The 20,213-nt window shown below is 36.4% G+C and overlaps 1 protein-coding gene across 2 annotated transcripts in view; it reads right to left on the minus strand.

Annotated features, from left to right (window-relative positions):
* Positions 1 to 1,849: 1,849 nt before the first annotated feature.
* The window catches only part of LOC136849059 (uncharacterized), a 71,993-nt gene continuing 53,629 nt past the window's right edge, over positions 1,850 to 20,213 (minus strand). For both annotated transcript variants that reach the window (XM_067121972.1, XM_067121980.1), the window contains 3 exons: positions 10,076 to 11,630; positions 8,878 to 9,002; positions 1,850 to 2,492 (listed from right to left, as the gene is read on the minus strand). In XM_067121972.1, coding sequence (XP_066978073.1) covers positions 10,575 to 11,630 — 1,056 coding nt within the window. In that variant the 3' untranslated portion in view covers positions 1,850 to 2,492; positions 8,878 to 9,002; positions 10,076 to 10,574. The remainder of the gene's footprint in view (positions 2,493 to 8,877; positions 9,003 to 10,075; positions 11,631 to 20,213) is intronic.

Raw genomic sequence — 20,213 nt, forward strand, 5'->3', positions numbered from 1 at the left:
CGCCCAAGTACAACCACTCCAACCACAAAGCCTCCAAATACCAAATCACACAAACTGAACCAAAAAAACGCAACCAAAACTCCGATCAACTACCGGAAAAACCCGTCCTTCCAGCACAATATCTCTGTCAAGACTCCCGCCACGATCATCCGAAAAACACAGTTCCGCGCACTCCCAAAACAACGAAACACGAAACCTCACGGACCATCAAAAAAAAAAACAAAAGAAAACCACACTCTCTAATGACATCATTCAACAATTACGTACGCAGTTGTTCGTTGTCTCTCTCTCTCTCTCTCTCTCTCTCTCTCTCTCTCTCTCTCTCTCTCTCTCTCTCTCTCTCTCACTCACACACAAGATGTCGTCAAATGCAATAACCTCATTCCTCCATATCATGATAATACAAATATTTCTATAACAAATATAGCATAAATATTTTCAAGATAATTTCATTGTCTTTGCACATTGTAGACCTACGTTCCAAATGGTTCACGTTGCCTCCACCTCAATGGTTTTGTCACACAGGCCATGCCCACATGTTAATATTGGTGGATGGCTTTTGGCTACAGTAATAATTTCATACTTATTTCTTTACCTTTTTTTTTCAGCACTGAGGCGCAAAAATAATCACATAGGACTATTTAAAATTCTATGGTTGCAATTAAAGCCAATATCATAATGTTATGAAGACTTTTTATGGTTTTTCTTATCATTTTAAAATTTGAGCCTAGGCTTCATAAGGACATTTGTTGTTGAACACACTGGCACTGAGTGAACGAAGGTTTTGGAAATGTTTTGTCACTGTTTTTCCGAACTTTGGCTACAAGTAATATTTTCTTACAGTTTTGATACATATAACAGATTTCAATCTTGTGAAACACATTATGGACTTATTTGTAAAATAATCTCGTTTTTGCGATGAAATAGAAGATAAATATGTAGCATTTTAGTTGCCAATTAGTGAATTTTAAACAAAATCCTATGCAGTCATGTAGCATCACTTCTGAGCATGGCTGTACAACAGTTGCTAACATAATGGAATGTTTGGTGGTCGTGAGGCCTCTCTCCCTCTATATATATGTATATATATTTTGTCTTGGCTGATGAACTAAGTATACATAATTCGATATTCTGTTATCACTCATTTTTATCTACAGTGACTTCATCCCAGACTTAAATGTGTAACTTTACTGTGGTAACTGTGAAGTTTTGACGCTATTGTTCAGGGTAAGTTAGATGTCATTTATACTTGCCAGTCTCTCAAAATACGTATTAAGGCATATAAGGTATTAAAATATTGTTTCATGTTAAATAGGTGAAAAAGAATGAGAAATAGCTTTAATGAACTTATCAAAGTCTGAGGTATTTTTTAATTGGGTTTACAGTTCCAGAAAAATTTCATAGTTTTAATTTTTTCCAATATTTTCATTAACACATGCCAACGAACAAAGTTTTGATATTTGCAATGGGGAAGAATATTATCAAACAGTTACAAGCAAGGTTAGCATATACCTCGAATGGAAAAGATTTTCTGTAGATCCATTTCTTTGGTGAAAAACAGCATCAAAACAAAGATACAGAGGCCGGAGTTCTGTAGTCACAGTGGAAGGGGGAAAAAAGACTGAATGAGTCCTAGAAACAGTAGTGTGGTACATTGTGACATCTGGGTTCCGATTCTTTGGTTAGGAGGCGCATAGTTTATGCCTGCCGCATTGAAGGTTTAACAAAGATTCATGCAATAGACCGGTCTATCTGTAACTTTGATGAAAATGAGTTGATGAAACCGTGTTGCAATTTGATTTCCTTTTTGCTTAACACTGATGTATTTCTAAGTGTTCAGAAGAAAGAATTGTAATTCAAATGGTTTATTAACTTGAAAATAACACATAAAAACTTAATATCTTTGTTACTATCAACTATTTTTTATATATCATAAACATTATAACAACCTTTTATACCAAACATATATAATAAATCAAAAGATTGCGCGAATTGATTCATATCTTCCTTGCTTGCCTTTTTCTTAAGTGGAACATAGGGTACGTATCTTTATGGTAGGGCTGAAATTCCAGGAAAGTCGGCGGCATGATTGGAGTCACAGAGTGCAGTCCTTGACTTCCTCGGGGGGAGAGCATTGGCCTCTTGAGTGGCGGCGGTGGTGTGAAGTGAGCAGGATAGGGAGTGTGCAAGTGTTTAGCTCTCACTGGATGTTCACTTGGTTTGGGAAGGGAATAAGCGCTCCAACTCGGCTTCTGATGAGAATTAGGCAGGGGATGGGGAAGGGACTTTCGTAACTTCTCGCCTCCCGGCAGGGGTATGTCATTCATCTGGGGTCTGTAAGTGCCATCAAGTTTCGTTTGCTCTTCCTCCTCAGTTAGACTACAGTGAACATTGTACCACCAGTCACAAGTCAGCAATTCCTGATTAAAAATTGTGCCATTAGGACACAAAAAGGAATGCTGTCGCCCATCGGCTTCACAGATATGCCAGACCTATGTTGAGAACAAAGAAAAAGCAGGTTAATTAGTTACTCTTCAAGAAAACAAGGAAAACTGCTGAAATTATTTTCTTTTTTAATGATAGTAGGGCTATGAATATTTTCAGATCTAATGATATATATATACATATATATATATATATATATATATATATATATATATATATATATATATATATATATATATATATATATATATATATATATATATATATATATATATATATATATATATACATACACATACACACACACACACACACACACACACATATATATATATATATATATATATATATATATATATATATATATATATATATATATATATATATATATATTCCCTCAGAAAGAAGCACAACTATATACCTGGCTGCAATAATATATATATATATATATATATATATATATGTATATTATATTATATACTGTATATATATTCCCTCAGAAAGAAGTACAATTGTGTAACTTCTTTTAACGTGCTTTTTTCCCATTTGTATGGGGCAAGCACGATGCCTTCTTTTGAAGGACTTTGATTTGGCTTTGGGGTAGACTTTGTAGTCTCGATCGGCTGCCCTGCCTGTCATCGCTTAGACCCCAGTAGCGTATGTACATGTATTGTACCAGTCACCAGCGCCCTTTCTCCCAGCAGCGAGAAGTTGTTGCGCAGTTAGGTCGACAGTTGAGACGTGTGAGGTGTCTGTTATGTTTTTAGGAGATGTTGGAGTGGGTTTGTTTGTGTGTGTATTAGTCTGTAACGCCAATTTGCTTTTGTATGCTCTCCTTTGTAGAGGTTTGGTTGTACAGGTTGGGGTACAAACTTCTGGTTTCTCAGCAAAACTAGTAATGTGGTTGCTAGTCTGAAACCAATTTTCTTGACTGTAGAGACACTGGTACCCATTAGTTCATTAGTAAGCAGCATGCCGGATACAATCCACAGACCTGGTAAGGCGAGGTGATCAATGCAACGATCAAGCAAAGAGCCCACTTTCATGATTGCACCTTCCTTCTTTGTCTTTCTGCAATGTCAATAGAAAGCATGGAGCTGCAAACACCGTGCCCCCAGCGGTATGGTGATTTTTTTTGCCACTCAGAGAGGCAACAGTGTTGTGACTTTTTTTTTTCGGGAATCTACCTCTGGAGAAGCTCATCCGATGTTTATGGGGCATTTCCTACTTCAGTTTTTGCAGTTAAATGATAAATGTTGCAGAGATCTTCATGATGTTTTCTTGTGGCAGCACCATCCGTCAGGGGAATTGCTATTTTGCTGTATGAATTTTATATAACATAGAAAACAACTATGATTTGATTTTAAGTTAAAATAGCTGTGTTTTTTATTTGTAGCAAATCCTTTCTTTGTTAACATGTTATACTTTTGTAAGAGACGCATCGCACCGATCGCGGTCTCTTTCGAGCTCAGGTGTGTGTGCGTCATCCTTCGGAGGGACCAAGACAAAAACAAGAGCATCCCGTTTTTTCTCTCAAGGAACGCAACTTCTACCATACAATATTTCCGTCTGTTTCTCCCTAACCGTTGTTGTCTCGATTTATGTACAATCACCACTACTTGCATTGTCACGCAAGCATTCCAATCATGTACTCATAATGTTCCACCGAATCTTCTGTATCAAACTCTATGTATGTTTCTGTTTGTGAAGACGCCAAACATCTCGCCATTTTTCACATATATTATGCTACTGGATTGTATTCATTAATCTGTCTCGAATCTCATGCAATTGGTCATATGTGGAATTTCCTGGCCTTTCCATTGATGTATGTTTTATCACTGTACGTTTGTTATGTCTCTCACAATCGCCATCTGTTTGTCTGCCAACAAACACAGATGTCCGAAACGTTACCTCTGTTTTGCCCTGTCTGTGTGTAGTTACTACTTTGCGGCTCGCACCAGCCAATAACAGTTTCGAAGATTCTGTACATTGATTACGGCTGCTCTGGGAGCAAGAGCCCGTGATGGCACAAGGCCAGCTAAATCTAAAACAACATGTACATTGATTCAGTAAGGAACCACCAATAAACCAGTCAACACCCAGCCAGTATGTCACTCAATCCGATCCTTACACTTTCAACACATTATGGTGTCAGTAATGGGGAATTCAGCTTTGAAATCGCAACTTCATTCATCTTATATATGCCACATCATATAAAGTAAAAATGAGCTTGTCCATTACTGAAAAGGCTTAGTAGTATGAAGATGTGTAGGTTACTGGTTTTGTCAACAAGTCTCGTCTTTTAAACATGTTACCGTGAGAGTATTTTAGAATTTCTGTTACTCTAGTTGAAGTGAAAAATATTCTTATTTTTTGTGAACAAACCTTGGCATAATACATGTTTTCATCGAACCAAATGTCTCATAGATTGGAAATAGCAACAAAATGAAATATGGTAGTGTAGACTAGGCCTATGCCCTCAAATTCATTTGGTAAGGTTAAATTAAGCATACCTTAGTTTAACCAGACCACTGAGCTGATTAACAGCTCAACAGACTCCTAAGACTGGCCTGAAGTACTAGACTTATATTACGTGGCTAAGAACCAATTGGTTACCTAGCAATGGGACCTACAGCTTATTGTGGAATCCGAACCACATTATAAGCGAGAAATTAATTTCTATCACCAGAAATAAATTCCTCTAATTCTTCATTGACCGGCCGGAGGCTCGAACGTGGGCCCAGCAGAGTGCTATTCGAGAACTATACCGACCCGTCCAACAAGGAACTTCATTTGGTAAGGGCTATATCATTTAAACCTTTCTCTAAGTACGAATTGTTTTCGAATATATGAAAATATCACAACTTTTAAAATGTAAATTGTATTTTTCCTAATTATACAAACCTGAGGTCCTTTACATTAGGAATTACTTACGGCAAAGCTGGACACGGGCGTTAAACTCTTGAACTAGGCGGCTGGGCAGTAACTACCTTCAGGTAGGCGGGAATACCCGCCTGCCTGGATGTAAACATTCCAATTTGCCTTTTGACCCAGTTTCAGATTGAGGGGTATCATGAGGTGGGCATAAAAATGTAATGTGAAGGACCTCAAGTTTGTATATTTAGGAAAAATACAATTTACTTTTAAAAACTGTGATTTGTTCCTACATGATATACAAACCACTGGTCCTTTACATTAGGAAGACTCACTGGTTGGAGGGAGGAATCGGAGCGAGTCTCTTGAGCTGACTGAAGTTCTGCACACCTGGGCTACTCCTGGTCGAAAGAGCTGGGAGTACCGTGCCTCTGACATATTGATCGGAGTGTAGGAACTGCTAGATCAATTGTCGGACATCTGGACCTTTTCGAATAAGTGAGGAATCGTAACTCATACGAAACAGGCTGGGAAGAATCTAAAGTTGGAGGCAGTAGGGAAAAGCCGAGATAGGGTTTCCCTGATTGCCAGTCTCTCCTTCCTCCCCTTGCTAGAGGAGGGAGCGGGATTGCTTCTATGATTCTAGATAGAAAAATTGAACGGGTGCTTGATGTGTAGTCTTACCGCATCAGACGCCAGTTCCAGCAAGTGTCGGTTTGAGTCCCATTCCCTGTCCGAAGGAAGGGAAGTAGGAGGACGAGGAAGGGGGAGGAGAAGCCAGTCACTCTTGGAATCGTTCTTACTTCCAGAACCAACACCTTAGGCAAGATGTTACCTGTCCTCTTAAAGAAACAGGTAAGAAAACACAACTTGTCGAGCAGCCACCATAGGACCAAGGAAAAAAGGTTCCAAGGGCCTGTGGGAAAAGACCGAAGGTAGAAGACAAGAGTGTGGTCTTATGAGACCACGTCTTCCTTCTAGACCGACAGAATCTTCTGGAATGTGAGGGATGGCCCAAGCCATTGGCTTCATGAGCTCGCAGGCAGAGTGTACAGGTGTCGTTGTCTCCAGCTGCAGAGCACAACCTTTCAATCGTTTCACGAAGCCAAGAGAAAGATGTGTCCTTAGACACTTCTTTCTTGGGAGAGAGAGTACTACCGAAAATGTTGATGACATCCAGGTTAGGAATGTTGAGACTTTCAGAAAGTATATACTGCAGCTCCCTAACAGGACAAAGTAGCGATTGATCTGGACCATTGATTACAAAGTCCAAGGAAGCGGGGATCAAGAAGGACTTGAACCTGGCAAAAGATGCTGAGAACAGCCAGTTCCACAGCGTAAGTACATGTCAAAATATTTTGTTTACGTTTTTGCTACAGTAGGTGCAAAAAGTGACTGCAATCAACATTAGGTAATTGATACACCACGTGCATGCCAAATTAGTTCATGAGAAGAGAGAGCGTATTAAAAATTCCACGAGATTTTTGTGCTATCGCATGTTAGCTGCGTGTTTTAAGAATAGGAAGCTGGGGAGTAACTTAGTCGAACAGTTAAATAAAAGGAATGGAGCCCCTATTCGAGATAGGCACACTGTAGGGAACCACCAAGGCTTTGACTCCAGCTGTTTTCACATCGCTGGATTTCTCTCTCTCTCTCTCTCTCTCTCTCTCTCTCTCTCTCTCTCTCTCTCTCGCTTGATCGATAGGAAAAGGTTGGAAGTACTTAGGAATCTAAATTTCATAATTCTGATCATCTCTTGCCCTCAGATCTTCCCAGATTAGATTGTACCATCCACCACGTTGAACTATAAATGGACTTGATTATAAGTTTCACCTTTTCTTTTGTGAGGTTCAGTACACAGAACTTTTCTTTCATTCCTGTTGGGACCAAATTTGGAATGATTAAATTCAAACTATTCAGTTACAGGATTAAACTTTATGTCCCAACAGGAATTGAAAGAAAATTAATACTGAGTCTCACAAAAGAAAAAGATGAAACATTAATCAAGTCCATTTATAGTTCAACGTGGTGTGATGGTTGGGAAATCTGAGGGCAATGATCAGAATTATGAAATTTAGATTCCTGAGTACTACCTTTTTATCGATCAATATTAAGAGAAATCCAGCGATGTGAAAACAGCTGAGTCAAAGCCTTGGTGGTTCCCAGCTGTTTATCTCGAATAGGGGCTCCATTTGACATTATTCTTACCTTATTTCTCCCTTTTAAACTATTCCCTTCCATGGTTAGCTAGTAACTTTTCACTCTTCTTTCACCCATCTTGCCTATCAGCTAAAAAGAAGAAAAAAAACGTGATCAAATGCCTTTTTTCAGTGTCAGGCTGACAATAGTTTCATAATAGTTTATTTGGTAAATGTTTAAATGATTTATTTATCTCATTTGTTTTTAATTATTTTGTTTCATAGTATGTTTTTTTATTCTTTAGTTTCTCTTTTTCATGCTGCCTTGAAAATGCTCAATGCTGAGGTTTGAAACGTAGTATTTAGGCTTTCTAAACTAAAGTAGGTGTTGTAGTGCCTTGGCTTGGACGGCTAAAATTATAATTTCATATATATACATACAACACACACACACATATATATATATATATATATATATATATATATATATATATATATATATATATATATATATATATATATATATATATATATAATCAGCCTCTTGCTTTATTTTTCTTAGAGATAATCAGTAGGTATTACTTCGACGAAGATAAGTGTCAGGATCTGAAACATTGCTGAGATGACAAAGATATTATTATTTTATTATTATAGTTATGAAAATTTTACCGCAAGCCAAGCTTACAACACCTAGTTGGGAAAGCAAAATGCTACGAGTCCAAGGACCTCAGCAAGGAGAGCAGCCCAGCATGAAAAAGGAAATAAAAAAGTAAAAAATAAACTACGAAAGATAAATAACACAGGAAGCCAAACCAAATGAGATAAATAAATGGATAAGACATTTACCAGATAACTACTAAGAGACAATATTGTCAGCCTGCTTGACAAAAACGCATTTGCATCACGTTTCAACTTCCGAAATTCAAACTATTCAGTTACAGGATTGCGATCATTCCACAGTTTGGTCCCAACAGGAATTGAAAGAAAAACAAACTGTGGTATTGAACCTTACAAAAGAAAAGATAAGACTTATAATCAAGCCCATTTACAGTTCGACGTGGTGGACGGTACGGTCTAGGAAGAATATATATATAGATATATATATATATATATATATGTGTGTGTGTATATATATATATATATATATATATATATATATATATATATATATATATATATATATATATATATATATAAAGTCATCGGTATATTAAAGGCTATTGTGCTCGCAGCTAAGAGTCTGGATTAGAAACATTTAAAGGTCATGTTTGGAATCCTCCTCATTGTGTTATTGACCTGAGGGGTCACTACCTGAAGCATTAAGCTCTAGTAGTATTATCCTTCAGCTGTGACTGAAAGCATCCTGACAGCAAGATATAATGATCTTTAAATATGCAACTTGGGCTTATTCCATAGTTACCTGACATCCAGCCTCAGCATCGCCGTAAATACCAGGTGGTAACTTCTCTTTACAGGCGAATGAGGTGTAGGGAATACGTGAATATATTGGGTAATCTACACCAGGCACACCATCTGATATCGCACCTGTAATGCGGAAGAATATTAAAATTCATTGCTTCAAGGAGTGACCGCACATGCTCTTCAGTTCAACAGTAAACATAAATATCAAGACAGAAAACGACCTTACGTTTTATACATACACATATATATAATATATATATATATATAAATATATATATATATATATATATATATATATATATATATATATATATATATATATATATATATATATATATATATATATATATATATATATATATATATATATATATATATGTGTGTGTGTGTGTGTGTGTGTGTGTATGTGTGTATTATATGTGTGTGTATGTGTGGATAAAGTAAAATTTTTACAGTAGTGTCTAAGAAATACATATATATATATATACACACACACACACACCTCCATGTAGACATACAAAATAGAATATCCACAGTATACCGTTTAAGCTGTTGTAAATAAATTAAGATCCAACAGCATAGGCTATTAATAGAGATAAGATTCTCTCTCTCTCTCTCTCTCTCGTGTGTGTGTGTGTGTGAGAGAGAGATAGAGAGAGATCTTATCTTTACTATTAGCCTATACTGTTGGATTTTCACTTGTCTACATCTTAAACGGTTACACGGTTTCTCAAACATTGCATGAAATTTACCTATGGGATACCGATAGATGAATTGTAGAAAACGCTTACTTTATTTGTAGTTTTCAAAATTATTTTTAGATATGTGACTTTGTAGACATGTTTCGGTTTTACTGTGCATATCTCCATAATTGTACATCTTATTATTTTACATGTGATATTGTCTTTGGTTTTAATACGATATGGTTATTAATATTTTCGTTGGGGGAAACAAATCCACATCTATGTAACTGTAAAAATATATTTAAAAATGAAACAGACAGAGAGCTTTCGATTTATCATTAAATCCATTTGCACAGTCACATAACTGTGGAGTTGTTTCTCCATTTTAAGATTCATGCTACTATGAGTCTTTTTGATACTGTCACTGTTTCTTAATATCACCAGAAATTTATCTGTGATCTCTCCCAGCAATCTGGTAATTTTTCTATACATGTATAAAAGAAGACCACTTACTGTATCTTGCTACGTAGTCTTTACTTCGGGTTGGCGGTTTTTGAGCGCTGACGGATTTACCTCTCACATCTGGGGCGGAAGTCTTCCTTGTTTCAGAAGCAGGGTGATTAAGTGGGTGAAGATAAGTGTCATCTGTATTCTTGTAAGCAAGAACTTTTGGCGCTTTCTCCTTGGGAGGACTATAGTCTGTTGATGGCACGGGTGTAGGGGTACGAGGCGTTACCGATGTGGGTGGAGAAGGCGCCAAGTAAATGGGTTCTTCCTCTCTGGAGGGATGATGAGTTGTTTTGGAGTAATTACTATGCTTCTCTTTCCGGGTAGTCCGGAAGCAAGCGTGGATCGTCCGTAAGGACAATGTGTTCCTGGATAAATTTCTTGTCGGACTGATAAAATGGAAGCTTAGTCGGAGGGAATGAACCACCTGGAGATTTGTGAGCTGAAAATTTGTAGTGATCGTATGGCGGACCATACATTGAATGGAGTGGGTCGTGGAATGCTTCTAGGTCTCTATACGTATACCGAGGACTTTTGAAGGACCTAGATTCAACCAGTTTTTATGCATCACTCTTTTAATGAATGGCATCTGAGTTGTAACTATAACTACAGGAACAGAGGGTGAAGCACTTTTGTTATCTTGTGCCCCAGGGGGATAGTGTATCCCCGATATTGCAACAATATTTGCTTCTACCTTTGGGACGTTTTTCTTCACTATCTTCTTTTCTTTGAAATCTGGCAGGATGACATTTTGATTACTTAGTGCAGGAATAAAGTCAGGTTGAATGAATTTGGTTTGATTGGTTCCCCTGCCTCTCGGAACTAAAACTTGCAACAACTCTGGATTTAGTCGTTTACCTGTGTGACCAATAATCGCGCTTTGATTCGTTTTTTCCACGCTAGAATCTACATCGCCCTTGGTCTCAGAACTCTCATGATAATCGGAAGGACTGTTAAAAAGTCCGCTGGGTTTAGCTGAATGGACCAATGGCCTTTGAAAAGAGTAACCTTTAGGTTTTACCTTTATGCCTTTTGCTAGACTCTCTTCTGGATTCTCATTTTGGCCGGGTGTTTCTGTAGTTGTGACATTTGTGGGTGTAAGTTGATGACGAGATTTTCCCTTCTGCAATTTCAAGTGTCTTTTGAATATATTGTCATTTTCATCATCTTCAAAAGTTTTATTTTGCAAAAGTATACCTGATCCTGGAGGTTGTGCACTGGGTTTAGTGCTTGTGTGGGCTGGGCTAGAAATGATGAAGGGCTGTTTACTTGGTACCAGTACAGGACGAAGTGCCGGTCCTGAGGAGCCCAGTGAAATCTGAAGACTGCTGATTAAAGAGGGCTGAATTTCATGCTGCAGTTGAGAGGAACTGGAGGCTGTCGTAATGGAAGGGGCAGCAGGATGCAGGTGATGATGCCTTTGCAAAGCCTGATAATTACTTCTGAGAGGACCTCCATCAGAATGAGTCTCTTGCGATTTATTCAAATGGTTCCTTTTGATATTCAAAGTGGGGTTAGTGTCACTTCCTGTATGCACATCTGTAGTTTTCTTAACTTCAGTCTGGAAAGCAGAAAAAACTAATCATCTATATTATCATTAATGTCTGAACTGAAGGGACAGATTAATCTTATAATTCAAACCTTACATTTGTCGATTGCAGCTTCTGGTCTACATCATTGATCGGAAGCATTTTTGGGAGAAAATATTTACATACAGATTTGAATAGGGGTTATTTCATATGTATGTATTTATATATAAATTAATATATATATATATATATATATATATATATATATATATATATATATATATATATATATATATACATATATATGTATGTATTGTGCATCTATCTATCTATCTATCTATCTATCTATCTATCTATCTATATATATATCTATCTATCTATCTATCTATATATATATATATATATATATATATATATATATATATATATATATATATATATATATATATATATATATATATATATATCTCACATTACCACAAGTAGAAAAATAAGAGCCTGGGTGTAAGTCCTGACCAGTTTCGACTTTATTTCTAGAGCATTGACGAAAAATGATACATAGTAGTAGAAATCACAGTATATATGCTAGGAAAATAACACGGATACACATATAAACCTTTGGAGACTAAAAATCCACACCTGACAAGTGTCATTAGGAGGGGCGACAAAACTTATTAGTGCTTGGGACTGGTGCAATGTTTTTAGCTGTGACAGTCTCATTCCCTTACATATCTATTACCTTCCTTAAAATTTGAACATTTTGCAAATTTCTTTTGAAATTATAGGATTGTAGTGGTGCAAAGAATTAGACAGGAAATGAGAGAGAGAGAGAGAGAGAGAGAGAGAGAGAGAGAGAGAGAGAGAGAGAGAGAGAGAGAGAGAGGCAGAGAGAACAATGATAACGCCTAGGTTGTGTTGTTGCTGAGAACTAAATGTGCTGACCGATTACGTCTTCCCTTGCTTTCGTGCTCCCCAAATAGACTGAGTTGAACTATTTTTTAACAATAGTAATTTCGTTTACACAACTGTAACATGTTAAATTGTACTGAGTTTTTATAAGTAATATTTCGTTATTAAAGGTAAAGAAGTTACAGAACTCGTCTCTATACGCCTTTCTGAGAGATATTAATACTTCGAGAAAACATTTAGTTCAACCATAACAGGTACGAGAAGCAGAAGGTGGAATCTACACTCGGCGAAGCTCGCAGGTGAGATTAATATACGTTCAAAAGGGACGATAACAGGATCAAGTTTATACTGTATAAGCCTAGACTGATATTCATGTTATGGCAATAACTTTCTTTTATAAAACAAGACTCAATAATATTCTTCCCAGTGCATTATTAGAGCAAGCTATCTTTTTTTGCCCTTGCCCAGTTGACCATATGATTGTTCTCACCAGTATGTAAACAAATTCCACTGTTCACCTGTGCACATCTTATAGCACCTTTTTATTGCCGTTCTATTATCTTTGTCAATGTTTTCCCATTATAACCAATGTAAAAGTTATCACAAGACTTATATGGAACTTTAAATACACCTCCCTTAGTATTGTCGGGAGAGTTCTTCTCAAGTACATATTATGTCATTGTTAATAAATGTTATAAGAAGAATGGGATATCTTTCGTATCATTATTATATGGTAGTGCAAACAAATTTCTTATGTTTTAAGCTTCTTTTTTGTTCTGATACAGTCTGTTTTGCCGCTGCTAATGCCTTGTACACTAACACGCTGTCAGGATATTTCAGTTTCTTGCCTGTATTCCTAATCTTGTTTATTTCATCATCAATTTATTCAGGGCTACATATATGTAACGCTCTTAAATACATAGATAGGAAAATTGATTCCATAACTTAACTGCTTTGAACAGAACTGAAAGGTACGCAGGGAGAAATGTTAGTAGGTTTTCTATAAAGGCTGCATTTAAATACATTATTAGTTCTATGTATTAGGCAATCCACAAAGGGTAGGTAACCGTCCTTTTCCATTTCCATAGTGAATTATTTGATGGCACTAATTCATTTAACTTGTCAAGAAATTTGTTTGCATTTTCGTTCCCTGGCCTATATAATTTATGTTGTTAACATACCTGAACAATTACGTGGTATTAGTTTTTTTAATATTTTGCTTTCAAAAACTCCCAAATACAAATTAGTTAACACTGGAGAAAGAGGGCTGCCAACTGCCATACCAAAATTTTATGAGTAAAATTTCCCATTGAATTCAGATTTACATTCTTTTACACATAGTTTAACCAGTTCAATTAGAGTGGATATATCCGGCTCTGGTTTCTAATAATTCCGATAAAAACTCCAGCAGATGGTCAATAGGTACTTTTGTGAATAATGTACTTCAAAATTCACAAGCCTGGATTCACTAATAATCTGTACATTATTTAGTTTCTTTACCAAGCCAACGATATTCTTTATGTCAGCATTAGAGATAGTATCAACCAATGGGTTCAGAATATCCACTAGGTACTTTGCTAGATCGGAAGATGCAGAACCAACTGAACTAATTACTGGCTCAGCGGGAAAATTTGTTTCCTGATTTTTTGATGTGATGGAGAGTTACACAGAACTTTATATATATATATATATATATATATATATATATATATATATATATATATATATATATATATATATATATATATATATATATATATATATATATATATATATATATATATATATATATATATATATATGTATATTATGTATATATAGTATGTATATATATATATATATATATATATATATATATATATATATATATATATATATATATATATATATATATATATATATATATATATATAGTGCAGTATTAAATGAAGTGGTTTACAGAGTCTATATGACTGTATGACTGAGTAACATCACTACATAAGGTTTTAGAATTTGTGCAAGTTTGTTAATAGCTATTCTTTTCCACCATGCTTAGTGTACAGAGAAACAGAGAACTTCTGAAATGCTATATATAGACCAAGATTACCAACCATTAGAGCTTTGCAACTGAAATTGTAATTCAGGGTATTACTGTGGACAGGGAGTGACATATCAAAGCTAGGTGGAGATCTGAAGGAGTGCCTAAATAAATATGTCCCATGAATAAATTTTAGGATTGTTTTTAGTAAGGACTGCAGAATTAAAAACCTCTTTTCCTTCTCAAAGGCGGGTTTCCTGATCCGATACGTGCCAAAGGATGAATTATGTATTCCAGGATTTGATGACCCTGACTTTATTTATCGTGGTAACATCCCACATGCAGATTTTCCACCCCATCCTCCCCTGTAAGTGGATGGGACTCTTCTGAATGAATCAGAAGCTTTAATTATACTTGGTGTAACTTTTGACTTATATCTTACTTTTGAGAAACATCCAATGAAAATTATTAGCAAATGCCGCACTAAAATTAGGTATTGTTCATAAGGCCCCATATATTCATGACAGTGATAAAATCAATGCAACCTGTTTTAAGTCATTTGTCGTTCCTTTGCCAGAATACCGTTCTCCGGTATGGATGTCTGCTTCTGACAGAGATTTATCTCTTTTAGATAGAGTGGTTCGTGGTGGTAGGTTTCTGTTTCCTAATAGTAGCAGTTATGACTTGGACCATTGACAGATGGTCTATTGTTTGTCAATCTTTCATAAGTTGCACTTTGACAGAGATCTCTCAGATTCACAGTTGATCCCTGATATTCTTTTCCTACCGAGAGCGACCAGATTTGTTGAACAGCAACACCAATATGCAGTAAATGTGCCTCGCTGTCGGACTTGTCAGTTCCAGAGGTCCTTTCTTCCTTACACCGTCGGACTGTGGAACAGCCTCTCGGAGAACGTCTGAAACCTCGAAAGTTCAAGCGATGATGGCATGCAGTACTACCCAGAAACGACGCTCCTTGGATTTGAAATTATTTACATTCCTACTCATGTATTTATTAATTTGTTACTTTTTTCCTTTTATAATAACTGATCTCTTTTTTCTGTATTTCCTGTTACCTTCTGTTACTTCTTCCAAATGAACACCATATTTTTTGGAAGCTTGAATTTCAAGTCAGTGGCCCCTGTGGTGGGCTTGTTCCTTAAGAATAGGGTTCATCTTCTGAGTAATAACAATTATTTTACAGTAATGGATTCTAATAGAAAGAGAAGAATTTTATGAATGATATTTGAAACTCGAGTCATCTTACAGATAATAAAAATCATGTGTTTATATTGTAATATACTTGAGATTTCCTTTTATATAAAATAAAACAAATAATCTAACAGGAATCAAACAGATCGAGTGACGAAAAAACCATTTGAAAAATGTAAGAGTTCGAATGGGGTTATTCTTAATGATTATAAAGTTGGCATTTCAAAGTAGCTTTAGGAATTCTGGACTAGCGAGCTGGGTTCAGTGGCTATGTACAATTTTGCCTCCGAAGTAGGGTTAGGATTACGCAGTAGTTGAACAAGGCTCTTGTTTTTTCTAAGCTTTTGAACATAACAGATGTCACTTCAGGGGACTTGTAAACATTAGGCAGCCCCCTCACCCTTTCGGTCTCACGCAAGAGAACTCTGTCAGGAAATCTGCAGTGTTCATTTTAGTGCTTCCGATAGAGTATTTCGTCAGACGCTAGGTCTGAGACAAAGGTTTTTAAGGCTATCTAACCTTGTTAATTAAAATAAAGACTTAATATATGAATTTTCATTTATCAGTTAACCACTCCACACTATTCATTTATTATTTTATTTTCTCCGTTTTAATTTTATTTTCCTCGTGGGATGTCTGGTCTGTGGGCTTATTTTGGATAATGATGATGATGTTCATCGTAATTGTAATAATAATGATTATAATACTAATGCATGCATGTGCATTAATGCCTACAATTTTTGTTTTACTGTTTTTTATCTATTATTGTTATCTGTTTTTAAAATCGAGTGTTGGGAGAAAAAATGGAAAATGTAAGGAAGTTTGTCATAGGTCCCTCATGGCTACTGCAACAGGATTTTGCCTCGTATTACCACGTCCTGTAAATAGCTTGTATAATTTTGATAACTTCCTTGTTGATTCAGTCTGTTCTTTGAGTATTGAACCTAATGGATTGTCAGAATTTGGTTGCAAATAGTTTCGCCATAAGAGCTTTGAAGGATCTGAAGATATTCAAAGGTCCCACGTTTAGCTACAAAAACTATAAGTATTATGCAGTGCTTCCAGAGGCAGTGTTTTACAACTCGTGACACGTGTTTCAGGAAAGAGTGTTTCCTCAAACAAAGTGCTCTGGCTTGATCCGAAATTGGGTTCAAGAAAGTCACGTAATTTCATGAAACGGCAAAACCGTGTTATGACATCAGCGTTGTAGATACTTCTGTTTAAGAGCCATTATAGACAAATGCAATCTTGTTTACATGCATCACATTACTACAACGAACGCGCAGTCAAAACGGATGCTTTAATTTTGCGAGTCAACTGCTCATTTTTGATTTCTCGGTGATTTGCTTCTTCCATGCGACTGACATCCGCCAGAAATTGCAGGAATCGCGCGGATTTGTTCCCATTTCGAAAAACCTACACGTTCTCAGAAAAACACTATTATGCCACTTGAAAATACTAAGAACTAGAGCTAGGTAAATTAGAGAAGCTTTGAAGGAGCAAGGTGTAACAGCTCTTTGATGCAGCATGCATGCGTAGTTACATCATATGTAACTGTCACAAATTAATAATAATTCGTTCTAATGACGGCGAACGTGCTTAATTTATAAACACAGCCTACAGAGCAAATGCACAAATGTTAAACTGCTTTTGCCCTTAACTTCAAATCAGTCCAGAGCATTAGTCAGGGTTCAAAAAATGAATGATAGCCAGTACAACGTGTGAATAAACACAACGTGAAAAGTTGTGAAAAATTCACCCACGCCACCCACACACACAATGTATATATGTATATGTATATATATACAATATATATATATATATATATATATATATATATATATATATATATATATACCTATATACATACCTACTTACATACATTATATATATATATATATATATATATATATATATATATATATATATATATATATATATATATATATATATATATATATATATATATATATATATATATATATATATATATATATATATATATATATTAATGTATGCCCAAAGAGAGCCTCGGTGGCTCAGTCGGTAGAGCAGCGGCCTAGGACTTCGTAGAGGTCCGTGGCGTGGGTTCAAATCCGCAGCCGACTGGTCAGTGAAGGCGGACACTTTGCTATCCGTGTAGACACCCCGGGATTATGTATGTAATCAACGGATAGGTTTGCTGAAAAAGCAAATGGGTGTTACAGACTAATACACAAAGCCACTCCAACATCTTTTGAAAACATAACAGACACCTCACACATCTCGAACTGTCAACCTACCCGCCCAGTTCTCCTCACTGCTTGGGAGAAAGGGAGCTGGGGATTGGCACGATACACATACACATCGTTACCGGGGTCTAAGCAATGTCAGGCAGGGAAGCCGATCGAGGCTACGGCCTACCCCAACGCCAAATCAAAGTCCTTTGTAAAGAAGGCATCGTGCTTACCCCATATAGAAAATGGGAAAAAAGCACGTTAAAACGAAAAAGATATAATGTATGCCCAAATGTAATTCTACATTTCACCTCATTTCCCTTTTTCTTACCCCAGGTGTACTTTGCAGAAAATTCAATGAAAGAGCTTCAATCTTTTGTCTTTGATTAACATCCGACATCTACACATTTCCTTATAGAAGAGTTGGCGCCCTTTATACATTAGGACTTGCGTTTCCGTAGATAATTATCTACTCTTCTAAATATTTTGTATGCACCTTCTGCCTTCCTTCCTGTCACCTATTCTGTGACTCGCTTTTCTCATGCTCTACTGTTATCCATTGCATTTACTCTAAATTGCCTATATTGATTAACCGTTTCCATTCTTCCAGCCCTGTGCTAACATTTATCGTTCAATTTCCTTGTATCCATCTACGCTCATTGCATTACTCTTGCTCCGAAGCACTAAACTGAACCAAAACAGTTACTCTCTTGGCTACATGTTCTAATTTACGCTTGGCTTTATATCACAAGGAAACTTTTAATTGGTCTTCACAATTGCCCCCGTACACCATACATACATATTCAGTACACTTCACACTATACTCTGGCCTGGTTTTTGTATGCCAGATACCACATTGCTCTTGCCCTATCAAACATTGTGAGCTTTCATTATTTCTTAGATAAAATCTTACAGTCACCCCTTTCATCTTTAACCTTTGGCAAAGTAATGAATACTCCTCTCACCATTTCTTCTGAAACTTTCATTCATCCGGATATACCACACAAACCCTGAATATCTGTTCAGCTCAATCAAACTATTACCGCTGCTCCGCGGCATACCACTTGCAATCATATTAACTCCCTGGATCTTTCCATTCTGCGACCCGTTAATTGCCCTGCTTACATACTCAGCAGTCACCTCACCAAGAACTCTCATGGTTACTCGAACTCTTTCCACGCTTACGTCTTTCAGCTCTGCCTCTCTTCTGTGCTTTGCATTCAACAAAACTCCAGAATGAAGATTTCAGTCCTAGGGCGACATTCACTTCAGACAGTAGCCTATCCCTTCATTCGTGACTTTTATTCTGAGACTCACTTCTCATGAACAGTTCTCTGCAGTTGCTTTCTTATTATCCTCTGTAACGCACTTTCCCATATTCACCCCTCTGTTTTTAGTATTTGTCCTTTTTTCTTTCTCACCTATCCATCGTTCAATACACTTGTACACAATCTTGTCTTCTGTCATGCAATTGCTTCTAAGATAACAACCCTTTCTTCGGAAAACATCTCATTTCCTCATCCTTTATCCCAGTGTTTTTATTCTCTTTTACACTTTTCATATACTGTACTTCTTCCACTGCACGTAATTAGTCCCGGCCAGTTTCTTGGTATATGCTATTCCCGCTTGCTTCTTACCACTCTCTTTAGTATTATTTGTATTGACTGCCACATTTTCACCCTTTTATCTCCAACTAGAGCTTCTATTTAGCTTAAATTATGATTTAAGCAAATGATGTTCAAATACACCTTCGTTAGTCCATTTCTCTTCATTACATTTTACTAACGCTTAATATAACAAGCTCTTTTCTTCACCATTTTCTCCTTTTCAGATATATTTAGTAACAGCCTTCCTTGGAAGCCATGTGTTTCTAACTATCAAATGCTTCTATCAAACCCCCTTCTAAATACATTTTCGCAAGACTGTTCCTTTTCAGTGACTCCAGGAACCCCATACACACCTAGGATACCCTCTCCTCTCAGATTCTCTCACTCCTCTAATCCTTGATCATAAAAATTCACTATAATACCAGTTTCTGCTGACACTCATAAACATTACCAGTACAATCTCATGCTAACACATATTTCTTGACCCATATCCAGTCATCCTGACCCTCTACTTCCTGACGATAGGATGAGAGAAAGTGAATCACAGAATAGGCGAAGTAACAAAGGTGTGAGGCTGAGTATAAAGATTTGGAAGAGAATTTGGGTGTCTGTTGAAGGCAAAACTGGAATATCTGACACGGCGGATGATCCACT

This window comes from Macrobrachium rosenbergii, chromosome 2, assembly GCF_040412425.1.
Source record: "Macrobrachium rosenbergii isolate ZJJX-2024 chromosome 2, ASM4041242v1, whole genome shotgun sequence".
Classification (NCBI taxonomy): domain Eukaryota; kingdom Metazoa; phylum Arthropoda; class Malacostraca; order Decapoda; family Palaemonidae; genus Macrobrachium; species Macrobrachium rosenbergii.